We start from the raw sequence: 10,800 nt of genomic DNA, 5'->3' as shown, positions 1-10,800 counted from the left end.
ACTCCTGTCACTGACCTTTCTCCTAAGAGAGTGTCCCAATCAGTCATGCATGTTTGTAGGGAATGCTCCTGACTACATGAATTCACAACAGACAGCAAAGGACCAGGTTTCTTAATGGACTTGCACACAGCAACAGCATCTTGCTACAAACACATTTTCTTGAAACAGCAGAACTCCCCTTTCCTGGCAGAGACTGCTGACTGTCCCTGCATTCTTTCTCTTTTCATTCAAGTGGTCAGCTGCTCCCAAGGTCCCTTCTGGCTCTGCTTCCCAAATGGGAAAGAACACAGGAAAAGTGTTATGAAGCACATGCTTTATTCTACCCCTATAGAACCCCAAGAGAAATGCCTTCTGCCTGTCTCAGTCATGAAACATGACACTGTATCCCTGTGCATGCAGGTCCAATTCTGCCATGCCCTCCTTCACCTCATGGAAGAGCAGCATGTCCCCATGGATAAACCTCTTAAGCACTTCCTGATATGCCTCGGGAATAAAGAGAGAAAAGCCAGACCTGGAAGGCCAAGGAGGAACAAAACTATGACAACATGAACACAAACTCACTCAGGCCTTTAAAGTCATGGAAATGTGAGTCACCTTTTCTCTCTCCTTCACTATTTTAAGCATGGTTGCAAAGATGACACAGTTGATGTCCTTTTGGCAGTGCCATATCATTACTGAGTGGCAGTGGCCACCAAACATTAAAAGTGAGTTGTACATTAGGGAACAACCTTTTCCCAGGGTGAACAGCAGTGCTGAAAATGTTGTGTAATCCTCATCCTTGGAAGGGCTACTGCTAACCTTATCTACTCATGGCCCTGCTCCAAGCAGGAGGTTGATCTCTGGATGTCCCTTTCAATTAATATCTGTGGGGTTTTTTCTCTCTTGTCAAAAGCCACTCTGCCTTGCCATCTCCCTTTCTCATCCGGTATGGGTTCCTTGCATCTTGACTAGCAAAGGCAACTTGCTCACAGCATATGTCTTTGGGACATGGGAATCTCCTGGCTTGGTCTTTCTCACCACCTAACCGTTCAGTTGACTTTTCTCCTATCCACATTTCTGGAGGACTTACTCACCATACTAAAACTGGCACTTGTTCAATTTCTGACATTTCTTCACTGCCTTGCACAACACTGATTTTTGACATTTTTTAAAATTCTTGACCCATTGTATTCCTGTAATCAGGCTTGCAGTAAAATGCTTAGCAAACAGTACAATTTCCTTCCTTTCCTGCACCTTCCGCTGCCCTCTAGAGTCTTAGAGTTGTTACCACCTTGTTCTTCTTCCATCACTGTCTTTCTTCTGGGACTTCAAAATGACAGCTCTTGTGCCATGTTTACCTTTCTTGTTTCTCTCTGTCTTTGCTTGAGCCCTCCCAGCAGGGTTGTTTCAATTCTTGCCTCCTCCTTACTGTGCACTAACTCAGGGTTTTGCAGTGTTTGTCTCAAATGATTCCCAGCCATGACTGCAATGAGATTTCTTCACCAACACAACCAGTGGAGTGTCCATCCCTTACCCTCCTTCACAGCTTTGCTGCTGTCTGTGCTCCTAATGATCTTCAGTCTGAAGCTGGGCTCCCAGTCTCCAGTTCAATCACTAAACTTGGTGTTTTATGCTGAGATACTGTATTTGAAACTCAGGAGTCACAGAGAGGAGAATCAGACCCTCAATATCTGCTTAAATAAATAAAATAATAAAATAAATTCTTAGTCCAGAAACTAAAATCAAGTATTGTGCAACCTTTTAAAAAGTCATTTATTTTAAACAACACAGCAGTTATCTCCACAATACCAGAAAACCTTTGGAATCAGCAATTTGCTTTGCTATCCTGTCAGTAAGCTATTGTGGTGCAACAACAGACTTGAGATTTTAATTCCATTGTCCTTTTGAAATCTCTAAACCTGAAAAGTGACCAGGTCAACAAAAAGGCTAAAATTTTGTAAGATCTTTTGGGGATGTGGTAGAAAGGAAGTTTGGATAGGCGGAAACAACCTGGATGTAGACAAAAAGGAAAGGGAGGAGCAAGCAGTACTGTGCTACCTAATTTAAAAATTGCTTAACACACAAATGCAGGACCTGACTGAGGACAAGAACTAAGTCTTCTCTCTCACGGGATTAAAGGTAAATATTTAAATAAATTTAAGTAAATTTTATGGTGTTTTTAAAAATCAATCTGTGTCATGTGTGACTGTATGGATAAATGATAATATGCCTGTGTTATAATGCATTATTCTTGCCTTGTGTTTTTGTAAATTTCAACCATTAGAGAAAATAATGCTGTAAGCCTACAGAAAACTGCTAATTTGGGGCAGAATTATTCACAAGCAGGAAAGTTTTCTTAGGACAGCAACTGCATTACAAGTAAAATCTTGTATTGCGTACTTCAGATGAAGGCACAGCACTGCACATTATCAGGCCAGAGACTCAGAGGAGTATTCATTAGCTGAAAACAGAAATTCCCATCCTGATGCTCTCTTGGTTGTGTTCTCCAAGGAAAGAAAATCACTCTGTGGTACAGACATGGTCGTGAGGGCTTACTGACTGCCAGAAAGAATGTAGTTGTTTGGAAACCAAACACTTCATAAATATCTGCAGACTTCAGAGATTGCCCCACAATTTTTGTAGCTTCATTCCATACATACAATAACAACAATAATCTAAGCATTTCTGGTCTCTTGAGTGGTAAATTACATGAGGCATCTATTACTGGGTAAATATCTTAAAGCCTGGAGCACTCATAACCTCAAGGCATCTGGCAGTTTCTGGGGAAAACAAAATTGCTGGAACATACAGAAGGGGTGGTAGATGCACACAATGAATAAACTGCATAAGTCTAAATGGAAACAACAGCTTTGCTGTTCATGAAACTACTCAGAATAGGTTGCTGGTCAGAAAAAGCAAATGAGTCTAAAAATTATGCCTAAATCCTTTTGCAGTATCAGCTGTCAATTCTATACAGATCCAAATGTAGTAGTGGGAAGCTAAAAAAAAATGTTGTGAAACAATGCACTAAAAATGCATGTAAATTGCCCTGGGAATGTTGCTTTGATAAATCATTAGTTAAGGACAAAAAGGAAAATAAATACAGAGGTTACAAATTTGGAAATCAAAGGCAGAAAGAATCACAAAGAAAACTGCAGCTGTAGAGGGAAAAAACCTAAAAGAAACTGGTGCTCCTAACAGGTGGCAAACAGTATCTGTGTGGAAGATAAACACACACCTATGCTATTAGTTTTAGTGGTTTAAATGGAATGTCTTGCACATGCAACATTTCTCACTAAAGGGTACTGTGTACAAAAATTTAAACACTGAAAGAGTACAATTCTGTCTGTTGCCTCTTTCCAGGCTGTAAAAATGGAAGTGGTCTCCACATCAGTTGGCAACTTTACCATTGATCTTTTCAACAAGCTGAATGAGAACAACAAAGGAAAAAACATTTTCTTCTCCCCTTGGAGCATATCAACTGCTCTGGCTCTGACATACCTGGGAGCAAAAGGAACTACAGCAACTGAGATGGCAGAGGTAGGTTACTTTTGTACTATTATTGTGGGGAGAACCATTTGGATTTGCACAAACACATTCCTGTTGGGAGAAACAGTTCTGCCTTGCAGCATGTAGATAGGAGCACAGTGTTGGTGGTCTGGGAGGGGGATGGTGCAACTCATTGTTATTCCATGGGATTCATTGTCACTCCAGCTTCAGCATCCCTTTGATTAGTCACCTAAGCAGCAGACAGCACAGTGAGTTATCACAACATGACTGAGTGAGTTATTAAACATGACAACCATTTGATCCCCACTTGACTTGAAGTCTCACAAGGTCCTTCATGCCTATTTCTTATCTTTGAAAACTCTGCTTGCAGGTCCTTCATTTCACTGTGGGAGCAGGAGCTGAAACTTCTTCTTCTGTGGCCAGACCTTCTCGGGGGAGACCAAAGAGAAGAAAATTGGTATCTATTTGAACTGAAATTCCATTATAAAGACCCTGCAGAATCAAAAGGTCCAGATACAGCTTTAGGAGTCCAGCATTTATTGTCTGCACTCCTCTTTAAAGTACAAACCATACTTCACAACAGGATGATGTTCAGTTCCTTTCACTCACTCAGACTCTCAGAAACTGAAAGGACGAGTCACTGGGATAGTCTGGAAGGTTTGTTATATGACAATTCGGTTAATCCAGTCATGGACAGAGCTCTGCAAATTTGCAGTGATGGTAAACTTGGGAAAATAAAAAGTAAGGAAGAGGAACACAAATCCCTCTCCTATATACGTTGTTTAGCATGTTTTGAAAGCTTCATGCAAAAATGAAATTGCTGAATGTTTGGTCTCTTTTTCTAAGGATCCTGAGAACAATCAAGCTGCAGATATCCATTCTGGCTTCAAGAAGCTCCTGACTGCCATCAACAAACCCAGAAGCACCTACTCCCTGAAAAGTGCCAACCGCATTTATGTGGAAAAAACCTTCCTATTATTGCCTGTAAGTTACATCCCAGGGAAGAGGAAGAAAAGGTGAAAAATATTTTTCTTTTTAATTACTTGCCATTAATAGAACAGGTTGGAAGCTGACCTTCAATACTGCAAATAGGAGCTTGGGACTTTAGTGATAACCTTAACTGGAAAATATCAGTCTGCCCACAGAATTTGAGGATGCATTGCCTTTTGACTGTATTGCAGGGATTCCCTTACATGAAATGTGCCTTTAGTATTGGAACTCCCAATATACAATACTGTAAATGAGAAATTAAAATAAGCACATCCATAGGGTGTGCGCAGCCTTCATCACTTCTCGAGATAAATCTTGGAACAAAAGATATGAAACTTCTGTTCTTTGGTTATTTCTTACTTGTTAACCCACAGTCCAGCACAAAGTAACAAGCAAGATCCTACAGTCCTCTAGGTCCAATAATCTATCAAGTATAAGAGCTAACAACTTCCTTTTGGGACTAAAAATAGTATATTTCTCTAGTACATAACTTTTTTGCTCACTTTTTTATTATTTTTCAGACATACATACAGCTCAGTAAGAACTGCTACAAAGCAGAGCCACAAAAGGTTAACTTTAAGACAGCACCAGAACAGACAGGAAAGGAAATCAACACTTGGGTTGAAAAACAAACTGAGGGTAAGCTGGGCTCAACCCCAACACCTTTGCTCTTCCACAAAGTCAGTCTGCCGTTTCCTCTGGGCAGGTGCCCTTGCTTCCCCAGGTGCTACTGCAGCAGCCAGGTCATGCCTTCTGATGTGGATGTGGGCAGTGAGCAGAGATGTGGTGGGAGGGCAGAGAAAGAGCAGCACACTTAAGCAGCTTCAAACATCTGATCCGGACCTCACTGAGCTCCCTGAGGAGATTCCCATTGACTGCACTGTGCTCTGAAGCAGCTGGTCTGCAGAACACACGTGCCCTGGTGCTGCACCTAGGCACCACTGGCAGAGCAGACAGAGGAGAGAGACACCTCTGCCTGCCAGAGTGCTCCAGAGCAGGGGGGATGCCTGCCCTGCTGTACCACTCTGCACTGGGCAGAGGGGCTCCTCCTTCTACCTCGTGTAACCAGTCAGTGAAGCTTTCTGCTTCTAGCTGCTTGCCATGAGACAGTTTTGGAAGACAAAGTAAATCCCTGTCAGTCAGGAGGACAGGTCAGGAAACAGCTTTGGAGAGTGTAAAGAATTGCATTGATTTATCTCGGGGGAGCATTTTAGGGAGCAGGGCATTGAGGCATGGACTTTTTACTAAGAAGCTGAACTGAGAGAAAAACTGATCAAAATGTCCTCACTGTGCTATGCTGGAATGAAATCTGACTCTTGTGCTTTCAAAAGGCAAAATCAAGAATTTGCTGGGTCCACAAGACGTGACAAACTCCACCAAGCTGATCCTGATAAATGCCATTTACTTCAAGGCAGAATGGGAAGTGAAATTTAAGGCAGAAGATACAGAGCTGCAACCCTTCCGACTGAGCAAGGTAAGTTCCTCCTTCTTATTGTAAACAACCTGGTCACAACAGCTATTGCTGAAATTTTTCCATTTCATAAGTCTTTTAGGTAGCCCTGTGGTAACTAGATCCTGTGAAAAGCTGGTTGCAACAAAATTTGTCAGTTCTCAGCTCACTGAAACATTAGGATGTGCTCAGGCAAATCTTAGTGAGCTCTAGGTAACAGCTACTGTTTCCAAAATCACTACAGACATTTAAAACTTTTCAGTAAAGCAGTGCTAAAATTGACTAAATTGTAAAAACATGATTTTGAGAGTCCAGGTTTCATGGATAGGAACTACATGGCATGTCATGGATGAGTACAGCACCAGGCCTCTGCACTGTGCAACCAGGCTGGGCACAACCATTCCTGCTCAAACACAGCTACAATAGGGTGCTCTGAACTGGTGCATGGCTGTGTGAGGCTAGAAGCTGTGTTAATGGCATGAATCCAGAAGAGATGTTAATGAATTCACAGTTACAGAACTCTGTGCAACTTCCACAAAGTGCACCTTCTGCCCTATGATTAGCATGTACACATGGTCTGCTTCTTTGAATGAAGATATACAGATGTTAATAGAAGTTACATAACCCTGACAACGTGACTGCTTCCCAGGAGCTCCTCGCATCATGAGCCCTTTTGCTCTGACACTAGTGTTATCTTTTGTCAAGCAATCAGCTGATCACCTTTTTTCTCCTCAGAGAGAGGAGACCACTGATAAGCTGCACAACACTCATCCTCTTAAAACACAGCTGTTTTTCTGCCAGAGTGTTGCCCACACCTGCTCCATGCCCCTAAATCTTGCAGACATTTCTAACTCTCTTCCTCCTTAGGAATTTTTTGGGGAGAAGAGAAAAAGATCTCTGTTCAGCCCCCTACAAAAGCCTTGGGACAGACACCAAGAAAAGCAATATTGTCCAGTCAAGAAAAGCTTAGGAAAAAGGATGACAAATCACTGTTTTAAAAGTCTATAAAATCTCCTCTCCCTGCACTGCACTGAAACATCATCACCCTTACATTCAATGAATGATTTCTTACATATAAAAAATGCTTTCCAGAACAAGACCAAGCCTGTAAAGATGATGTACATGAGAAAAACATTTCCAGTTCTCATCATGGAAACAATGAATTTCAAAATGATTGAGTTGCCATATGTGAAACGTGAACTCAGTATGTTCATCATCCTTCCTGATGACATCAAAGACAACACTACGGGTCTCGAACAGGTACAACCATTTTGTATTAGTGCTCAGTCATTAAAAAAAAAGAAGGGCAGGCTGATAATATCTCCCTTTCTGAGGATGTGCTATCATGCTGTTTGACCTCCTCCACCAGTTGAATTAATTTTCTTTAATACTTATCTAATCCCAATAAAGTTCTTCCATAAGAGTCCCCTTAGTTTGGCAGGAACTGAAGACAGGCAACACTGTGCATAATCAGATGCTCAGCTCTTCAAGAGTCCCCTTGATTGACACCCAATTTTACATGACCTGTAAGGGTTAAATCTCCCTTCCTCACACGTTCAGGAGAGACACCACCACACAAGAAGTCACAGGTTGTTCCTGAGTTGACACCTTTTCTCCAGGGCCTGGAAGTCTATTTCCATACTGTTCTCACTCTTTTCCCCCTTTCCCCTCTCACCATTTGTCTGCTCGATAAAAAACTAGGATTTTGGTGAGACTGCATTTGCTACAACAACGAGATCTGCTACTGTAGTTACTATAATTCCAAAACTGTTAAATTCTTGGAGTCTATACTATTCATTTCTTTCCTCCATTTGATCTGAGCTGAACCCTGGTGGCATAGTGCCCAGGATACAGAATGGCAGTGAAAGACTTTGTGGAAGCACTTTGTTTCAAAGCTATCAAGGAAATATATGCAATAATTTTAACACCTGTTTTTACAGAACTGGACCAAATCATGTGCCACACAGCAATTTTAGTCACATCAGGACTGAATTAAAAGAGAGGAAAGAACTACCATGGGGGATGGCAGCTGTTGAACGCCCTTCCCATCTCTCTTTTGCAATGAATTTGGAAAGGGCACTGCACAAAACTTTGCAGCATTAAGACTCAAATACTTGTTGTGCACCTTGTCTCTGATCATTAGTAAAACCAATTTCCATTTAATGCTTTCAGCTAAATGTTACATTTGCTATTTAAAATGTTCAATTCATTACAATGCCATAAAATTTATCAATTCATAGTTAATGAATTGTTTTTCTCTGCAAACACCAAATTCCTTCTCTTTCTTAAATGATAGCTGGAAAGAGAATTGACATATGAGAAGCTGTCTGAATGGACCGATTCCAAGAAGATGACCGAGACTCTTGTGGATCTGTACCTACCTAAATTCAAAATGGAAGAGAGATATGACCTCAGCGATAATCTGATCAGGATGGGAATGCGCAGTGCCTTCAGCAGCAATGCTGATTTCAGTGGAATGACAGAGAAGGATAAAGTGATGATATCCAAAGTTTTCCACAAGTCTTTTGTTGCAGTTGATGAGAAGGGCACCGAGGCAGCTGCTGCTACTGTTGTCATTATAGAACTAGCAAGTGCCCATGTTAGTCATGCTCTGAAATTTAGGGTTGACCACCCTTTCTACTTCTTCATCAGACACAACAAGTCCAAGAGCATCCTCTTTTTTGGTAGATTCTGCTCTCCTCTAGAATGAATTATTACTTGCTCTCACACAGCAACCAAGGTTCACTGTTCAATGAAAAAAAAAGTGAACTAAGGTACTACAATCTCAACTTTAAGCCACGTAGCCATACTGAAGTGCCTGCTCTTTTCCTTCTACCCAACCCCCTCAAAGAAGGAGCAAACAGAAAAAATCCTGTGTCACCAAAGAACACCCCTCTACTGCTTCTTTCTATTGTCCTAATGAGACAGTCCTAACCAGATAAAAAAAACACATAATTTTGCTTGCTTTTATCATATCTGCTCTTCTGGCTTTGTTGTTTCAAAGTAAGGTGGAGTCATAAAAGCTCTCTGCACACAGGCCATCATCTAGCCCTGTGTCAAATGCTGACTTCAAGGGAAATGCAGTTCATTCTCTTGACTCTCGCAGAGAGGAAAAAGAACCCCGAAAACAACCCACAAACTTGTAGAAATCTGGTTTGCTCTCTTTTCCTCACTGAGAAATCTGCATTTGTACTACGATGCTATTTCATAACCTTAATTTCAAATTTCAATGACTGTTGGAAATTAACAAAATTTAATACAAATACAGAATAATCTCAGAATGCCCCTTACCATCCCCTGCCTCACCACATGTATATAGGCACATCACATTCATTCTTTCCTTCTCTTTCAGCTTCCTAAAAAAGTAAGGCTGTGAGGAAAATTTGTCCAACCTTTAATATTAAATTGCTGACTTCTAATCACACTGCATTTTTTCCTCATTTTTCTAAATTTTTTAGTTTAAGGTTGCTGAGATTTCTAACCAGCAAAAATGATAAGAAAACTATTAGCAACATGCCTTCTTGTCATCATTTAAACCTGTTAGAATTTAGGTCTGCTTCCTATTTTTAATTTTACTTAATTATACCTGTTTCCTGTTTAATATCTACAAAGCTTCCTTGCCACCTGTAATATTGACCAATGTTTGATTTGTACCTTATGAGTGTGTCTCAGCAAAGATATTCGCGGTATTGACAGAAACCCAGTGAAATTTTGATTTTGATTGATGCTTTACTTATTATTTTACCATGAGCTGCATTTAAAAAAAATAAATAAACTTGAAGTTGTGTTTGTGTTTATCAAGACACTGAGTTACTTGATTCTCTTACGCATCCTGCACTCTGCACAGCTGGAGCATGTTTCCGTTCTTGTCATTCCAAATCATCCACCACACCATCCCAATTGACAAAGCTGAGAAACTTTAACACACTTGTGTTTTATTTTCACTAGGTTTCAAATAGGCCTCCTGCAAACACTGTTATTCTGCATGTCATCCTAGGCATTTACAAACATACCTTTCACAACACACTAGAAATAAGGAGTCTGACCAGGGGCTATGGCTCAGAATAGCACCTGTCGGAACTCAGGACATCTCTCTGGATGCCCTGGATGGCTCAAAATCCTGGCAAGGGCTCGGAGACTCTGGCAGGAAGCCAAAGACACTTGGGAATTCAATCTTAACCCATGGAGCAAATTACCAACTCTATATGAAGAATTACAAGTCACAAAAGTTTAAGTAACATAACAGCAGTTGTCACAGGGTGAAAGGTGGAATTTTGAAGAATTTTACTATGGGGGTCTAGGGAGACAAGATGGAGGGATTTGGGCATTGTACTGTTCTTTTTTCTTCTTCCTCACCTCTACCTCGTTGGTGATAGTGGCATTTTGGGATTGGTTTAGAACAGAAAGTCACAGTCTAACATAGGTGATAGGTATTGGAACATAACTGTAAATATCGAATACATAGTTTGTAGTATAAAAGACAACACCAGCCCGGGGGCGGGGGAGTGTGCCTCAGACTGACCTGCAGAACAGATCTCGGCAGGCCAGACAGAAAATGTTTTAGATAAAAAATAATAAACAACCTTGAGAACGACAGCCAAAGCCTTCTGATTTCTTCTCAGACAGCTGGGTTGGGGAAAAAAGACTTTTAACACCCCTCGCGATCATCTCAACCAGAGAAAATCCCGAGAAGCACCTTCCAAATATCCTTTTTGACCATATTCAAGAGTGAACAAGCAATGTGAAAAAATGAACCCTCCACACACCCCTCTTATACATGTACAATAATGAACAAGCCATGCTGTACTGGCAGCATCAGGTCCCTCTGACAGCTTGGGAGGGCAGCAGTTGTGCTATCCCTGTGGTCATAA

The 10,800-nt window shown here is 41.1% G+C and overlaps 1 protein-coding gene across 2 annotated transcripts; it reads left to right on the top strand.

Moving 5' to 3' along the window:
- Nucleotides 1-423: 423 nt before the first annotated feature.
- On the top strand, nt 424-9,708 carry LOC121348350 (heterochromatin-associated protein MENT-like). 2 transcript variants are annotated; one of them, XM_041427754.1, is made up of 9 exons: nt 424-585; nt 2,071-2,118; nt 3,343-3,519; nt 3,860-3,946; nt 4,336-4,473; nt 5,001-5,118; nt 5,811-5,953; nt 7,022-7,189; nt 8,226-9,708. In XM_041427754.1, the coding sequence occupies exons 3-9, from the start codon at nt 3,352-3,354 to the stop codon at nt 8,637-8,639; spliced, it is 1,236 nt and encodes a 411-aa protein (XP_041283688.1). In that variant the 5' UTR covers nt 424-585; nt 2,071-2,118; nt 3,343-3,351; the 3' UTR covers nt 8,640-9,708. The 2 variants fall into 2 exon arrangements, with proteins under 2 accessions (XP_041283688.1, XP_041283687.1); XM_041427753.1 differs by lacking the exon at nt 424-585 and having other exon boundaries at nt 2,024-2,118.
- Nucleotides 9,709-10,800: the final 1,092 nt, after the last annotated feature.

The sequence above is a fragment of the Onychostruthus taczanowskii genome, unplaced genomic scaffold, assembly GCF_017590055.1.
Source record: "Onychostruthus taczanowskii isolate IOZ18803 unplaced genomic scaffold, ASM1759005v1 scaffold119, whole genome shotgun sequence".
Classification (NCBI taxonomy): domain Eukaryota; kingdom Metazoa; phylum Chordata; class Aves; order Passeriformes; family Passeridae; genus Onychostruthus; species Onychostruthus taczanowskii.
Note: the sequence above shows the minus strand (reverse complement) of the source record. Positions and strands in the feature narration are given on the sequence as shown.

Bases quoted from the DNA above. Each gene is read 5' to 3' on its own strand.
- LOC121348350 (XM_041427754.1), top strand. From the start codon at position 3,352: ATGGAAGTGGTCTCCACATCAGTTGGCAACTTTACCATTGATCTTTTC. The intron at 4,474-5,000 runs GTAAGTTACATC...ATTATTTTTCAG, and splicing joins AAACCTTCCTATTATTGCCT to ACATACATACAGCTCAGTAA. The intron at 5,119-5,810 runs GTAAGCTGGGCT...TGCTTTCAAAAG, and splicing joins GGTTGAAAAACAAACTGAGG to GCAAAATCAAGAATTTGCTG.